Source organism: Loxodonta africana, chromosome 2 (assembly GCF_030014295.1).
Source record: "Loxodonta africana isolate mLoxAfr1 chromosome 2, mLoxAfr1.hap2, whole genome shotgun sequence".
Classification (NCBI taxonomy): domain Eukaryota; kingdom Metazoa; phylum Chordata; class Mammalia; order Proboscidea; family Elephantidae; genus Loxodonta; species Loxodonta africana.
This window is the reverse complement of record NC_087343.1, coordinates 228,958,825-228,976,877: the sequence shown is the minus strand read 5'-3', so window position 1 is coordinate 228,976,877 and position 18,053 is coordinate 228,958,825. Positions and strand designations below refer to the sequence as shown.

Sequence of the window (18,053 nt, the reverse complement as noted above, 5' to 3'; positions counted from 1 at the left end):
TATTCGGGTTATTTGTTTCCTTTCCTGTTTTTCTTTAGTCAGTCTAGCCAATGGTTTATCAATTTTGTTAATTTTTTCAAAGAACCAGCTTTTGGCTTTGTTAATTCTTTCAATTGTTTTTCTGTTCTCTAATTCATTTAGTTCAGCTCTAATTTTTATTATTTGTTTTCTTCTGGTGCCTGATGGGTTCTTTTTTGGCTCACTTTCTATTTGTTCAAGTTGTCGGGACAGTTCTCTGATTTTGGCTCTTTCTTCTTTTTGTATGTGTGCATTGATATAAATTGACCTCTGAGCACTGCTTTTGCTGTGTCCCAGAGGTTTTGATAGGAAGTATTTTCATTCTCGTTGCTTTCTATGAATTTCCTTATTCCCTCCTTGATGTCTTCTATAACCCATTCTTTTTTCAGGAGGGTATTGCTCATTTTCCAAGTATTTGATTTCTTTTCCCTAGTGTTTCTGTTATTGATTTCTAGTTTCATTGCCTTGTGGGCTGAGAAGATGCTTTGTAATATTTCGATGTTTGGGACTCTGCAAAGATTTGTTTTATGACCTAATATGTGGTCTATTCTAGAGAATGTTCCATGTGCACTAGAAAAAAAAGTATATTTTGCAGCAATTGGGTGGAGAGTTCTGTTGACGTCAATGAGGTCAAGTTGGTTGATTGTTGTAAGTAGGTCTTCCGTGTCTCTATTGAGCTTCTTACTGGATGTCCTGTCCTTCTCCGAAAGTGGTGTGTTGAAGTCTCCTACTATAAATGTGGAGGTGTCTATCTCACTTTTCAATTCTGTTAAAATTTGATTTATGTATCTTGCAGCCCTGTCATTGGGTGCATAAATATTTAATATGGTTATGTCTTCCTGATCAATTGTCCCTTTTATCATTATATAGTGTCCTTCTTTACCCTTTGTGGTGGATTTAAGTCTAAAGTCTATTTTGTCAGAAATTAATATTGCTACTCCTCTTCTTTTTTGCTTATTATTTGCTTGATATATTTTTTTCCATCCTTTGAGTTTTAGTTTGTTTGTGTCTCTAAGTCTAAGGTGTGTCTCTTGTAGGCAGCATCTAGATGGATCGTGTTTCTTTACCCAGTCCGTGACTCTCTGTCTCTTTATTGGTGCATTTAGTCCATTTACATTCAGCGTAATTATAGATAAATAAGTTTTTAGTGCTGTCATTTTGATGCCTTTTCATGTGTGTTGTTGGCCATTTCATTTTTCCACATACTTTTTTGTGCTGAGACGTTTTTCTTAGTAGATTGTGAGATCCTCATTTTCATAATGTTTAACTTTATGTTAGATGAGTCGTTAACGTTTTTCTTGGCTTTTTTCTTGAGTTATGGAGTTGATATTCCTTTTTGTGGTTACCTTATTATTTACCCCTATTTTTCTAAGTAAAAACCTAACTTGTATCGTTCTATATCGCCTTGTATCCCTCTCCATCTGGCAGTTCAATGCCTCCTATATTTAGTCCCTCTTTTTTATTATTGTGATCTTTTACCTATTGATTTCCATTATTCCCTGTTATGTGTATTATTTTATTTATTTATTTTTTAGAATTAATCTTAATTTGTTTGTTTTTGTGCTTTCCCTATTTGAGTTGATATCAGGACGTTCTGTTTTGTGACCTTGTATTGTGCGGGTACCTGATATTATTGGTCATCTGACCAAACAATCTCCTTTAGCATTTATTGTAGCCTTGGTTTGGTTTTTGCAAATTCTCTAAACTTGTGTTTATCTGTAAATATCTTAATTTCACCTTCATATTTCAGAGAGAGTTTTGCTGGATATATGATCCTTGGCTGGCAGTTTTTCTCCTTCAGTGCTCTGTATATGTCGTCCCATTCCCTTCTTGCCTGCATGGTTTCTGCTGAGTAGTCTGAACTTATTCTTATTGATTCTTCCTTGAAGGAGACCTTTCTTTTCTCCCTGGCTGCTTTTAAAATTTTCTCTTTATCTTTGGTTTTGGCAAGTTTGATGATAATATGTCTTGGTGTTTTTCTTTTTGGATCAATCTTAAATGGGGTTCGATGAGCATCTTGGGTAGACATCCTTTCGTCTTTCATGAGGTCAGGGAAGTTTTGTGTCAGGAGTTCTTCAACTATTTTCTCTGTGTTTTCTGTCCCCCCTCCCTGTTCTGGGACTCCAATCACTCGCAAGTTATCCTTCTTGATAGAGTCCCACATGATTCTTAGGGTTTCTTCATTTTTTTAAATTCTTTTATCTGATTTTTTTTCAGCTATGTTGGTGTTGATTCCCTGGTCCTCCAGATGTCCCAGTCTACTTTCTAATTGCTCGAGTCTGCTCCTCTGTCTTCCCATTGCGTTGTCTAAGTCTGTAATTTTATTGTTAATCTTTTGGATTTCTACATGCTGTCTCTCTATGGATTCTTGCAACTTATTAATTTTTCCACTATGTTCTTGAATAATCTGTTTGAGTTCTTCAACAGTTTTATCAGTGTGTTCCTTGGCTTTTTCTGCAGTTAGCCTAATTTCATTTGTGATGTCTTTAAGCATTCTGTAAATTAGTTTTTTATATTCTGTACCTGATAATTCCAAGATTGTATCTTCATTTGAGAAAGATTTTGATTCTTTTGTTTGGGGGGTTGTAGAAGCTGTCATGGTCTGCTTCTTTATGTGGTTTGATATGGACTGCTGTCTCCAAGCCATCACTGGGAAACTAGTTTTGCCAGAAAATCTGCTGGTACGCTGGCTCCTGGCTCTGAAAACAATCGCTGTCTCCCAGTATTTGTTCGTTCTCCGTCTCTAAATCTGTGTTTGTTGTTCAGAGTTCGTAGATTGTTATGTATGTGATTGATTCACTTGTTTTTCTGAGTCTTTGTTGCAAGAGGGATCCGCGGTAGCGTCCACCTAGTCCGCCATCTCGGCCCCGCCCCTAATTGTGAATTTTTTAAGCTCTCTCCTGTGAGCTTCAGAAAGACAACCAGGAAGCCAGGCTTGAAGCAGTGGAATTCTGGATCCAACATTCCACAGATATCTGCAATACATTAACTTCCTGACCTTCTCTCGAGGCAGCAGCAGCATCCGGCTATCCCTAAACTGATGAGCACACTCATCTGTATCTCCCAAGGCCATATCCCCAGGCACTTGGGACACAGCCGGCACACACACAGGATACCAAGAGGAGCCTCATGAGGGAGACAACACAGGGGCCACACAAGGAGCCACCATGGGGGGACCACACAAGAAGCCATACGAAGAGATGGCAAATGAGACCACACAGGGAGACCTGTGTCTGTCTGGAAGCTGCGGCCCAGAGACAGCAAGCGTCAACCGCCCTGCATGGAGGGATGACCCAGCACAATGTGATGCCACAACAGCCCACCGCCATCCTCTCAGCCAAGGCTCAGACACAGGAGCAAAGTAAGCTACCCATGGCACCTCACTGACCAGGAACCATGAGCACAGAACCACGTCAGTGTTACCACCAGGAGGTGGCACGGCCAGTTCACAGCAGTCGGAAGCTGGACAGACACACTGCCCACCGGTCCTCCCTCCAGGGGCTGAGAGGATGGGAGAGCCAACCACCTCTATGTCTGTCTGCAAGCTGCTCAAACACAGTCATCATCACTGCAGCAGACAAGAGTCGGGAGGGGTCAATAAATGGCCAGGAACAGGAAAGTGGTAAAATAAGCAATAAAGACACGCACCCAAAACCCCATTGCCAACGAGTCAGTACGAACTCACAGTAACCCTATACCAAAAAATCAAATCCGTTGCCGTCGATTCCTACTCATAGCGACCCTCCAAGACAGAGCAGAACTCCCCCGTAGGGTTTCCAAGACTGCAGTCTTTACTGGAGCAGACCGCCACATCTTTCTTCCACAGAGCAGCTGGTGGGTTTGAACTGCCAACCTTCAGGTTAGCAGCCGAGTCCTTAACTTTTGCACCACCAGGGAGGGTTCCTTGAAGACACGCACCCACCCATTGCCACTGAGTCCATTCTGATTCATAGCGACCCTATAGGAAAGAGCGGAACCACCCCCTAGGGTTTCAAAGAAGTGGCTGGTGGATTCGAAACGCTGGCCTTTTGGTTAGCAGCCAACCCCTAAATCATTCCGCCACAAGGGCTCTAAAGACATGCAGGATAGGTGACAATTCAGTTTTTACAATGTTTTCCTGAGGCACCTCCACAAGACGGAGGCACAGGCAGTTGAGTGCCTGTATTCCCCCAGAGGAAACCCTGGTGGCACGGTGGTTAAGTGCTACGGCTGCTAACCAAAGGGTCAGCAGTTCGAATCCACCAGGCACTCCTTGGAAACTCTATGGGGCAGTTCTACTCTGTCCTATAGGGTCGCTATGAGTTGGAATCAACTCGACAGCACTGGGTTTGGTTTTTTGGTATTCCTTCAGAGTTAAAGAAAAAGAGAACAAAGAGACCAAATAGTGTGGTGAAACTAACGATTCGGAACTCTAGAAGCCAGCTTATGAGATGCAGCACCAGGCAGGAAGCTGAAGGAAGAGCCAGCCAGCAGACAAGGTAGGAAGGTTTTTTTAATTCTGTCACACTGGGGACCCTCCTGCGGAACCTCCACAGCAGTGAGACGAGAACACCCATCATAAACCGCAAGCTGTGAACTGCAAACGGTGAACCACGTTAGGTTAGCCCAGGAGGGTGGTGAATGCAATTAGCTTTTGCTGACCATCTTATGGGTCAGATTCTTCATATCTGCCTGGGGAAACCCAGAAAAACTGAGGAGATAGAGGACCCTCACAAAGTAGCCAGTCCCCCACCTCTCTCTAGACAGGAATGAGGAAAAAAAATTGCTCTGCCTCCAGATTCCGTAACAAAAGGATTGATTTAAATTAGTGGCAGCAAAAAATAGGTACCCAAACATGGATCTCTGAGATAAGCTTACCTCCAGGCACTTAAAATATTTAAAAACAACAAGGGAGAATAAAAGGTTATTAAGACTCGTCCAGACATCAAACAAGAAACCCAGGTGGCGCTGTGGTTAAGAGCTAGGCTGCTAACCTAAAAGGTCAGCAGTTCAAATCCACCAGGCGCTCCTTGGAAGCTCTATGGGGCAGTTCTACTCTGCCCTGTAGGGATGCTATGAGTCGGAGGCAACGGGTTTTTTTTAATACATCAAACCACCTATTACCTGTGAAAGGCCTATTGGGTCTATTTAGGGGCTCTGGAAACACAGCGGCCACTTAAATCAACCAGACAAATGCCCGAGGAAGAGACAGGCTACTGAACTTGCCTAGGTGAACTACATGCACCAATAGGCTAGCGCGCATGGCTCCTCAATGCTGCCACAGAGGTGGGGCCTGTGGCACATTGTCTTAGGCTGGGAAGCAAAACCAGTGAAGTGTGATTATATACATATACAGAGAGAGAGAGAGGAAACAGCTCACGGTTACAGAGGCTGGCAAATCCCAAGTTGGTGGGTCAATTGTCAGGCGGGAGTGTCCTCCTGACTTATGTAGCTACGGAGGCTGACAAATCCCAAGACTGGCAGATAACACAGCAAGTTACTGGCTCAAGTTTCAAGAACCAGAGGTCAGCTGATGATCAGCTAAACTAGTAATTTCTTTTATAAGGACCAGGACAAAGTTGGTTCCTATGAGGCGGAGGTTAAAGATGTCCCAAATGCCCAACTTTTCCAAGCTGCTGTACCATGCCATCATCTCTAACATCAACTACTCCCTTTCTCCTCAGTGCTCTTCCTACTGTCTTTGGGTTCCCTGATACGCTGCAATGTCTCACAGAACTCATGAACCGTATAAAGGAAATGGCTCATGAGGTTGTAGAGGCTGGCAAGTCCCAAATTTGTGGGTCAGGTGTAGACTTCTCCCTGGCCCTCAGTCTCTGCCCAAAGGCATTCAGCTTTTTCACTTCATGAGCCAGGGAGCCCTCTGAGCCATCTCCTGCGGGTCTCTCCTGCCAGTCTCTCCTACTGGTCTCTCCTTCCTTGGTGGTGGTGGGCAATGATAGGGGTGGGAAAACAACAACCCAGATGCAGAATCCAGAGAGAACAAAAGCCATCAAGTTTTGCCATAACATCCATATATTGGATGTGGGCCACACCCCTGAGGAAACGCCCTTTACAACTACTGGTAGATCACACCAGATCGCATCATGGAGGTGATTACCTTACATTACAAAATGGAGGATAAATACATCATTACATAACTGCTAAACTACATCATTACATTGCTGCTAAACCTCTGAGAATCATGGCCCAGCCAAGTTGCCACATAACCTTAACCATCAAAGTCCACCCCTGACAACCTGGTACCTATACCCATGTCCTTTAATCATTTACTATCTCTAAATAAAGACAATTACAAAGTCATACTAGCACCTAATTACATGATTAATGATACAATTAACACATGTACAAACAAAAATGCACTAGCCCTGTTTACATATTATACAAGAAAACAAAAATATTTGATGCACACATACAAGGAAGAAATACTACAGTTCTCATTTCTGCAACTGGTCACATGGTTGCCACTGGTATTTAGAACTACCTTCTTCCATCACCCATTCCATATTCCTGTTACCCTTAGCAAGCACCTCAGCTGGTCACAATTCTTTGCCTGGTAAAAAAATTGCCTGGTGGGGTGACCCAAACCTTCATTCCTGAAGGGTCTAGGCCATTAGTAGTCATGTTGGAATTGGGTTGCGGTGCCATACTTTTCCAGCGACTACCAGGAAATGGTAGTACTAACAGACATCCTAAGAGATCTTGTGTATTCCAGACATACTCTTCGTTACCTCTACAATATGATAACAATCTGATTTGCCCTTGAAGATCAATATCAATCACACCCACCATAACATAACTCCCTTCTTTGCCTGCTGATCCAGAGATATGAGGAACATTAAGTGGCCAGTGGCATTCTTAACTTGAAGTTCAACAGAATTATTGTGTCTTCTGGTAGGTACATTCCTCCCTTTGGAACTAAGACAACTAGACCCGCAGAGCATAGGGTCACAGGGACAGGAAACAAAAATTTTACAAGTGGGTCACTAGGGGTAATAGTGAGTGGTGCCACTCCCATTTCCACCCCTTGATTCCTAGACCCATGAATCCTGGCCGTCCAAGAAACACCACCATATACTGGATGCTGCTTTATAGCATACACAGCCTCCTAGAAAACATTGCCCCAACCCTGCAAAGTACTGCCACCTAGCTGGAGCCATAATTGTGTCTTTAGAAGGCCATTCCATCGTTCTATCCAGCCAGTTGCTTCAGGATGATGGGGAACATGGTAAGACCAGTGAATTCCATGAGCATGGTAATACTGCTGCACTTTATTTGCTGTGAAGTGAGTCCTTTGATCTGAGGTGATGATGTATGGGATACCATGACAGAGGATAAAGCATTCTCTAAGTGCACGGACGGCAGTATTGGCAGAAGCATTGTGTGCACAGAAGGCAAATCCGTATCTATACAAAGTGAATATTCCCATTAAGAAGAAAATACTGCCTTTTCCACAATGGAAACAGTCCAATGTAATCAACCTGCCACAAGGTTGCTGGGTGATCACCTCAAGGGATGGTGCCATATCGGGGACTTTGTGTTGGTCTCTGCTTATGGCAGACTGAGCTCTCAGCAGCAGCTGTAGCCAAGCTCCTTAGTGAGTGGAAGTCCATGTTGCTGAGCCCATGCATTACCCCCAGCCCTGGCACCAGGGCCACTCTGTTCACGACCCCATCGGGCAATGATGGGAGTGGCTGAGGAAAGGATGACTGGTTTCTACAGAATGCATCATCCTATCCACTTGATATTCAGGATACATCTTGAAGTTCTTTTTGACGATGAATGCAACACCATTCCTCTTCGAGTTGTCATTCCCATCATAGTAGACTACATGATTGTCTGATTCGAAATGGCCAGCACCTGTCCATTTCAGCTCATTAATGCCTAGGATATCGATGTTTATGCATTCCATTTCATTCTTGACAATTTCCAATTTTCCTAGATTTATACTTCGTACGTTCCAGGTTCCGATTATTAATGGATATTTGCAGCTGTTTCTTCTCATTTTGAGTCGTCCCACATCAGCAAATGAAGGTCCCGAAAGCTTTACTCCTTCCACGTCATTAAGGTCGACTCTACTTTGAGGAGGTAGCTCTTCCCCAATCATCTTTTGAGCACCTTCCAAACTGGGGGGCCCATCTTCTGGCACTATATCAGACAGTGTTCTGCTGCTATTCATAAGGTTTTTCACTGGCTAATGCTTTTCAGAAGTAGACTGCTGGGTCCTTCTTCCTAATATCCATACGCCTACAAGGAAGACCAGACTATTATTCAAATTTACGCAGCAACCACTAGGGCCAAAGACGAAGAAATAGAAGATTTTTATTCACTGCTGCAGTCTGAAATTGATCAAACATGCAATCAAGATGCACTGATAATTACTGGCAACTGGAATGCAAAAGCTGGAAACAAAGAAGAAGGATCATTAGTTGGAAAATATGGCTTGGTGACAGAAACAATGCCGGAGATCAAATGATAGAATTTTGCAAGACCAACGGCTTCTTCATTGCAAATACCTCCTTTCACCAACATAAACAGCATCTATACACATGAACCTCGCCAGATGGAACACACAGAAAGCAAACTGACTACATCTGTGGAAAGAGACGATGGAAAAGCTCCATATCGTCAATCAGAACAAGGCCAGAGGCCGACTGTGGAACGGACTAACAATTGCTCAAATGCAAGTTCAAGCTGAAACTGAAGAAAATCCGAGCAAGTCCACGAGAGCCAAAATATGACCTTGAGTATATCCCACCTGAATTTAGAGACCATCTGAAAGACAGATTTGATGCATTGAACACTAGTGACCGAAGACCAGACGAGTTGTGGAAGGACATCATACATGAAGAAAGCAAGAGGTCATTGAGAAGACAGAAAAGAAAGACCCAGATGGATGTCAGAGGAGACTCTGAAACTTGCTCTCGAACGCCGAGCAGCTAAAGCAAAAGAAGAATTGATGAAGTAAAAGAACTGAAGATTTCAAACAGCGGCTCCAGAAGACAAAGCGAAGTATTCTAATGACATGTGCAAAGACCTGGAGATGGAAAACCAAAAGGGAAGAACACACTTGGTGTTTCTAAAGCTGAAAGAACTGAATAAAAAATTCAAGCCTCAAGTTGCAATAGTGAAGGATTCCATGGGGAAAATATTAAACAATGCAGAAAGCATCAAAAGAAGATGGAAGAATACACAGAGTCATTATACCAAAAATAATTAGTCTATGTTCAACCATTTCAAGAGGTGGCATATGATCAGGAACTGATGGTACTGAAGGAAGAAGTCCAAGCCGCTCTGAAGGCATTAGCAAAAAACGAGACTCCAGGAATTGATGGAATATCAATTGAGATGTTTCAACAAACAGATGCAGTGCTGGAGGTGCTCACTTGTCTATGCCAAGAAATATAGAAGACAGCTTCCTGGCCAACTGACTGGAAGAAATCCATATTTATGCCTATTCCCAAGAAAGGTGATCCAACCAAATGTGGAAATTATAGAACAATATCATTAATATCACACACAAGCAAAATTTTGCTGAAGATGATTCAAAAAGGGCTGCAGCAGTGTATCGACAGGGAACTGCCAGAAATTCAGGCCGGTTTCAGAAGAGGACGTGGAACCAGGGATATCACTGCTGATGTCAGATGGATCCTGGCTGAAAGTAGAGAATACCAGAAGGATGTTTACCTATGCTTATTGACTATGCAAAGGCATTCAACTTTGTGGATCATAACAAACTATGGATAACATTGGGAAGAATGGGAATTCCAGAACACTGAATTGTGCTCATGAGGAACCTTTACATAGATCAAGAGGCAGTTGTTCAGACAGAACAAGGGGATACTGATTGGTTTAAAGTCAGGAAAGGTGTGCGTCAGGGTCGTGTTCTTTCACCATACCTATTCAATCTGTATGCTGAGCAAATAATCCGAGAAGCTGGACTATATGAAGAAGAACGGGGCATCAGGATTGGAGGAAGACTCATTAACAACCTGTGTTATGCAGATGACACAACCTTGCTTGCTGAAAGTGAAGAGGACTTGAAGCACTTACTGATGAGGATCAAAGACCACAGCCTTCAGTTTGGATTGCACCTCAACATCAAGAAAACAAAAATCCTCACAACTGGACCAATGAGCAACATCATGATAAATAGAGAAAAGATTGAAGTTGTCAAGGATTTCATTTTATTTGGATCCACCATCAACAGCCATGGAAGCAGCAGTCGAGAAATCAAAGATGCATTGCATTGGGTAAATCTGCTGCAAAGGACCTCTTTAAAGTGTTGGAAGAGCAAAGATGTCACCCTGAAGACTAAGGTGTGCCTGACCCAAGCCATGGTATTTTCAATCGCATCATATTTATGTGAAAGCTGGACAATGAATAAGGAAGGCCGAAGAAGAATTGATGCCTTTGAATGGTGGTGTTGGCGAAGAATATTGAATATACCATGGACTGCCAAAAGAACTAACAAATCTGTCTTATAAGAAGTACAGCCAGAATGCTCCTCAGAGGCAAGGATGGCGAGACTGCATCTTACATACTTTGGACATGTTGTCAGGAGGGATCAGTCCTGGAGAAGGACATCATGCTTGGCAGAGTACAGGGTCAGCGGAGAAGAGGAAAAACCTCAATGAGGTGGATTGACACAGTGGCTGCAACAAGGAGCTCAAGCATAACAAGGATTGTAAGGATGGCTCAGGACTGGGCAGTGTTTCGTTCTGTTGTGCACAGGGTCGCTATGAGTCCGAACCGACTTAACGGCACCTAACAACAACAACATCCACTTGATTGTTAAAATCCTCCTCTGCTGAGGCCACCCTTTGGAGAGCATTCATATGAGACACAAATATCTTCACTTCTCTGGCCCATTCAGAGAGGTCTATCCACAGACCTCTTCCCCAAACCTCCTCTCCTCCAATTTTCCAATCACGTTCCTCCCATGTCCCTGACCATCCAGCCAAACCATTGGCAACAGCATATGAATCAGTGTACAGTCACACATCTGGCCATTTCTCCTTCCGAGCAAAGTGAAAAACCAGGTGCACTGCTCAAAGTTCTGCCCATTGGGAGGATTTCCCTTCACTACTAACCTCAGGAAGTTCCCAGAAAGGGGCTGTAGTGCTGCCACTGTCCACTTTCGAGTGGTGCCTGCAAAACGCGCAGAACCATCTGTAAACCACACATGAGTTTTCTCTTCTTCAGTCAACTGATCGTAAGGAACTCCCCATGAGGCCACAGGTGCAGATTGGGAGATGGAAGGTAATGTGACAGGCATGGAGGCCATGGTCATTTGGGCTACTTTTTTATGCAACTTACTTGTACCTTCAGGTCCTGCTCAGGCCCAATCTCATATATATCACTTCCATTTAATGATGGAGTGCTGCTGTGTACATCCACCTTTATGACTCTGTGGGTCAGACAACGCCCAGTTCATGATGGGCAGCTCAGGCCACATGATAACTTGGTGGGCCCATGGTTAAGTGTTCAATCTTTACTATGGCCCAGTGTCATGGATTGAATGGTATCCCTCCAAAAATATGTGTCAACTTGTCTAGGCCATGATTTCCAGTATTATGTGGTTGTCCTCCATTTCGTGATTGTAATTTTATGTTGAGAGGATCAGGGTGGGAATGTAACACCACCCTTACTCAGGTCACCTCCCTGATCCAAGGTAAAGGGAGTTTCCCTGGGGTGTGGCCTGCACTACCTTTTATCTCTCAAGAGATAAAAGGGAAGCAAGCAGGACAGGAACCATTCCTGAAGACAACCCATCAGACATGGATTGGACCGGAAATGGGTTGGAGAGAGATGCTGATGAGGAGGGAGCTACTTGTATCAGGTGGACACTTGAGACTATGTTGGCATCTCCTGTCTAGAGGGGACATGGGAGGGTAGAGGGGGTTAGAAACTGGCAAAACGGTCACGAAAGGAAAGACTGGAAGGAGGGAGCGGGCTGACTCATTAGGGGCTAAGTGGGAGTATGTAGTAAGGTGTATATAAGTTTATATATGAGAGACTGACTTGATTTGTAAACTTTCACTTAAAGCACAATAAAAATGATTTTAAAAAAAAAAAAGGACACCTGAATTCTCCAATAAGGGTAGCTGAGTAATCAACAGGAAGAAAAAAATTATAAGTGTGTTGTAATAAATCCATGTTAAAGTAGACTGGGAGTCTAAGGATTTGTGAGGAATAATGTAAAAGCCTAAACTAACCCACTAAAAGGTTTATTACATAAAAAAAAAGGCCGGGGGGAGGCAAGCAGAAAGTTGGGGACCTCATACCACCAAGAAAGAAGCACCGGGAGCAGCGCACGTCTTTCAGACCCAGGGTTCCTGCGCGGAGAAGCTCCTAGTCCAGGGGAAGATTGGCGAGACAGACCTTCCTCCAGAGCCGAAAGAGAGCGCCTTCCCGTGGAGGTGACACTCTGAATTTGAACTTTTAGCATACTTTACTGTGAGAAAATAAACTTCTCTTCATTAAAACCACCCACAGCGTGGTATTTGTTAGAGCAGAACTAGATGACTAACATACCCAGTAACAAGCCAAACGCTGTTTCTCAAAAGGTGAGTAATAATCTGTACAGGATGGCAGGGCTTTGCTCCAAAATCCTAAGGGTCTGTGCTGTGATTCACCAATACAGGCCTGCCAAAGACTCCAAACAGCATCTTTATCTGACACTGACACTTCAAGCACCATTGGATCAGCCGGATCATATGGCCCAAGTGGTAGAGCTGCTTGCGTGGCAGCCCAAACCTGTTGTAGAGCCTTCTCTTCACCTGAGCTCCCACTCAAAACTGCACTTTTTCAAGTTACTTGATAAATAGGCTGGAGTAGCACACCCAAATGAGGGATATGTGCCTCCAAAAACCAAGAGGCCTGCCAGTCATTATATCTCCTTAGTTGTGGTAGGGGCCAGATGCAGTAACTTCTCCTTCACGTTAGAAGAAATATCTCAACTGAGAACACTCAGCAGTGTCTTGTAAGGTATCTGCCTCAGGTGCTGCCCCATGCAATGCCTCTGACACCGCCCCATGTGATGACTCAGTCAAAGGCTCTTCAGACACAGCTGGGTTCTGCTGGCAGAAGTGATTCAACAGAATTTAGGGGCTCAGTGTCCCCAGCTTCCAAGTCATCTGCCCACATGTCTCTATCCCAAGTTTCAGGATTCCATTTATTCCCAGTGTCCTCATTTTACCTTCTGCCACCCTTCGAGGTTGGGAATTCAACTGGCATTGTAATTCAACCACTCTTATGTTAAGACTCTGGATTTGGTTTTTGGCAATATCAACTGTGTTACTACAAGAAATAAGACTTTCTTTCAGGGCACAAGTGGCAACTTTCAGGTCATTATGTGGCACTTCAACTATGACTCTGAAGCCCTGAGCTCACCTCTTTCTTTCACCGCTTCGTCTAGCAAAATAAGATCAACGAAGCAGCTTCCTTATATTTCTCATTCTGACAAAACTGTAGAAAAGAATCAAACATGCGATCACCCAAAGCCTTGCCTCTCACCAATGCTTGATCTGATTGGTGGTGATATTTTACGAATTTCTACTGGCACCACACACAGTGCCCTCTTTACTACTGGAAGCAGAGTTATCAACATCTTTAAGACTAACCTGACTTGAGAACCAATTTAGAAAACTCCTTCTTAGAATTTTGCTTCTCTACAACAACTCTGAGTACCAAATGTCTTAGGCTGGGTTCTCTAAAAAAAAAAGAGAGGCAAAACCAGTAAAGCGTATAGATATATATAACGCAGTGCCGTTGATATAGAGAGAGATTTATATCAAGGAAATGGCTCATGGAGTTGTAGAGGCTGGAATGTCCCAAGTCCATGGGTCAGGATAGAGGCTTCTCCTGATTCATGTAGCCACACAGGCTGGCGAACCCAAGATCAGCAGGCCAGACAGCAGGGCTCTTGCTCTCAGGCTGCGAGGATGGATGAATTACAAGACTGACAGGCAAGAAAGCAGGTATGCTGCTAGCTCAAGTCCCAGGAACCAGAGATCAGACAAATAGGAGCCAGCTGCAGGATCCAGAGCAAGCAAAGGCCTGCAAGCCTTGCTAGAAAGTCTACTTATATTTGCTATAGGCCACACCCCCAAAGAAACTCCCTTTCAACTGACTCGCCACTCGCAGCTGATCCCATCATGGAGGTGATCACATTATATCAAATCTCATCGTGGAAGTGATCACAACATCATACGATTGCCAAACTACATCATAACTGCCAAGCCATTGAGAATCATGGCCCAGCCAAGATGACACACGACCTTAATGATCGTGGATTATGTCCCCCAAAATAGACAGGTGGAAGCCCCAACTGCTGCACCAGTAAACGAGCTTGTTTGGGGAAATAGGGTCCTTCTCTGCATATGTATTAGTTAACATTAGATGACACCGGAGTAGTGTAGGTTCTAATCCCATATGAGAGGTATCCCTATAAAAGAGAACGAGAGACACTGAGACAGAATCACACATATATGAAGATACATCTATAAGCCAAGAAATGCCTGGGCCCACCAGAAGCTAGAGGATAGAAGCAAAGATTTTCCTCTAGAGCCTTCAGAGGAGCGTGACCCTGCTGAGACCCTGAATTCTGAGACAATAAATCTCTGCTCTTTAAAGCCACATCTTGTTACGGCAGCCCCAGAACACTCATTTTGGCACCCACGTGACACGATGTAGGGTTAGAGGGTTTTCTGGATCTCAAGGACACACCCGTGGACTCACACCGCTTCCCACCATCCATTACCTGCACTTGCTTTGCATGGACTTCCCTCTCCTTCATTGCTACTGGTGGCGACTGACACTTTCCAGACTTCTGAAGAGGAGCCGCAGGACTAGCAGGTGGAGCTTCAATTCTTTCTGAACCTTCGTTTAGAATCTCTCCAAAACCTGAGCCGTCACCTAAAAACAAACACCACAAAATTAGTGTCTAAACCGAGATTCCCTGGTGGCCTTCCTCAAGGACCCCATGGGCATCTCCAAGACATATATCCAATGAGATCTGTGGCTGCGGTGCTGCTACAAGAATTTTCCTAATGTTATTCCTTAAGAACAGCAGCTAAACCACCAATCAAAGAGGGTAACAGTATTTTTGCAAAGCACAATTAAGATGAGAATCGCAGAAATACTATACTGACTATCTTCAGAGAAGAAGGGGCATATTGTTCATGAAATTCAAGAACAGGAAGCTATAAAGGAAAGGAATGGTCAGAGAATAAGGAAGAACTGTTAGAAATTAAAAATATGAGAGCAGAAATAAAAGCATTCAGTACAAAGGTTAGGAAGTAAAGTTAAAAAAGACTAAGAAAGGAGTCTTTTTTAAAAAAAGACTCAGGAGAATAAATACAGAGAAAAGCAGAAAAATAGAGAATTGGTCAAATACTCAAGTACTGGACTCCTGGAAGTCCGATAGTTGAACAGTGAGAATTATAGAAAGAGAAGAGAAAACTGAGGGAGAAACTAACACAGGACAGCATAAGAGGATTCTCGGTACTGTGGGCATGCACAGCTGTGGGTGTTTAGTGGAGACAAGGGGCAGGGTGCAGGTGGGGCATAGATGGGAGGTGGGGAGAAGGCAGGAGGGATGTGGACGGGACATGGACAGGACATGGCACAGGGCTCCCATGTTGCACAGGAGCTGGTTTCTGGCCCAAGAGCTGCACCAAGCCAAAGCTACCAATACATGGGAGGAAACTAAGGACAAGTTGAAATATGAACATTCTCCCCAAAAAAAGCACCACTGTGCACATTTTTCCCAAGTCCTTCCAGAGAACAAGCTTCATTAAAGATAAGGGTCCGACTCAGAATGGTGTGGATGGCTGTTCAGAGGGTCCTCGACAGGCAGCAAACATTCAACTTGGGTCCCAGATTGGGGAGGAAGGGTGGTTGGTAAAAAAGAGAAAACAAGAGCAAAGAAAAGAAGTTGTAAGGAAACAAAGTGTAACCTGTGCACTACACAGCTCCGCTAGAACTACAAATCTACTTTGCTAAACGATAAATGCTCGACAGTGTTAAATTTAACAGAAAGCGTAGACAGAAAGGTATCCAGGTTTACTGCTAAAAGTATAAATATGATATTTAAGTAGCAGATGTGTATTATGTCTGCTTCTGAAATGGTCTCAAACCAACTATGAGGGACTATAATGTGAATTTAGATGATATATAAAATAGAACTATGCTATAAACAACCTAAGTTGGCCTTGTACCTGCATGCTGTGATAAAAAAAAAAAAAAGATGTAACATATAGCTAAATTTCTCTAAGTTGGCCTTGAGACATAAGTTGTAAACAACCTCCCTAATATCCGACCTTAAAGGGAAAATGTAACATGCTAATCTTTGTTAGACATAATGTCAACTGGAAACCCTGGTGGCGTGGTGGTTAAGAGCTACGTCTGCTAACTGAAAGGTTGGCAGTTCAAACCCAGCACACAGTCCTTGGAAACTCTATGGGGCAGTTTTACTGTCACATAGGGTCGCAATGAGTTGGAATCAACTCAATGGCAACGGGTTCTTTTTTTAACGTCAACTGGTCCTTAGCATGTGAATCCAGGTAAGAAAATCACATATAAACCCTGGACTGCTGTTCATTCAACGAGAGAAGGCAGAGGCAGAGCATCTCTCTCTAGGCTGACTCTCACCAAAAACTGAGACAATGCCAGAGACGAAGACTGAGATTAGCTGCTGCTGCCAACTTGTACTCCATTTACAAGGGACCTCTGGTGAACACAAGCCATCGTCAAGCCTTTCTTCCAAGACCACTCATTAAAGGTAATTGCCTTAAGGCTGAAGATCTGGACTCTAGTCACTGTACTAACCTCATACTGTCCTGACTCTCTGGTCCTAATTGAATGTCTTGTGGTCTTACCTTTGTGCCTTGCCATGACTACCTTGCAATAAATTAAATGAGTTTCTGTATGATAAACTTTCACACTTCTGTATTTATTTTAAAATGAAATCTCATGGGACAATGCAATTTTTAAGATGAAGTTTAGATTCTGAGAGCTGGAAGTGGATATGTCCAGGGAATGGCCATCAAGAGCAGGGCGTTGAATGAAGACCACCACGCCTGCAAAAACTTTGCCGAATCATTCAACTTCTTAAACTGCATTCTTATTACTTGGAATACACAAAAATTAAAAATAAAAAGTTGGTTGCCCTATTCTGCAAACACGTGATAAAATTCCCAACGAACTGTACAGATCTCACTGTGGCCATATTTTCAAAAGCACTGACTGGGCCAAACATGATTTTTTCAAAAATCAAAATGCCTCCGAAAGTGATAAGCTTGTAAAAAGCTAACACGTTAACTGTAGAAGAAAAGATGAGATTGGCGAAATCACCATTTGGCAGCTACTGTAGAGCAACTGATTAAGGCAAGATCAACAACAGACCCTAAAACAGGGGCCCAAGTTTGAGAAGAAAAGAGACTATCACAGCTCTCAAATGGCCTCCCCACAGGATACTTACCTATTAAAAAAAATATATCAATAAAACCTGGCAAGAGCCCACCTCGGCCAAGTGGCCAGAGTCAGCACCACGGCCCTGGAAGGGCCCCTCGCCACCCACCCCCATGAAATCAGGAGGCCTTGTGGGCCAGCAGAGATGAAGAGCCGTGCCACACAGCGATCGATGTCCTCTCCACAGATCCTCTGCAGGAGACAGAAGATCTGGCTAGGCTCGGGCGGGTGGAGCTGGGAAGGGCCAGGCAGTACTGGGCAGGACCAGGTGGGGCCAGACTGGGGTAGGGAGGGCAGTGCCCAGACACAGGCAGACCCCCTGCCCACTGCCCCCAAGAGCAGCCCCCTCCCTGCCCTCAGCCTTGGGTCCAGGTGCAGCTTCCCTCACCCTAGTCCCTGCCAGCTAAAGACCCAACCTCAGGATGCAATGCGTAATCTGGGATGTTCTTTCTATAAAGAACACTGTTGGGACGACAGGCAAAATTCAAATAAGGTCAGTAGATGAGACATCAGCATTGTACCACTGCAAACTCTCTGGTTCTGAGCACTGTGGTGTGGCCTGG

General features: G+C 43.8%; 1 protein-coding gene across 3 annotated transcripts in view; it reads right to left on the bottom strand.

Moving 5' to 3' along the window:
• The window catches only part of PCNT (pericentrin), a 147,037-nt gene that overhangs the window by 41,136 nt on the left and 87,848 nt on the right, over positions 1 to 18,053 (bottom strand). For all 3 annotated transcript variants that reach the window (XM_064279604.1, XM_064279605.1, XM_064279606.1), the window contains one exon: positions 14,780 to 14,934. In XM_064279604.1, coding sequence (XP_064135674.1) covers positions 14,780 to 14,934 — 155 coding nt within the window. The remainder of the gene's footprint in view (positions 1 to 14,779; positions 14,935 to 18,053) is intronic.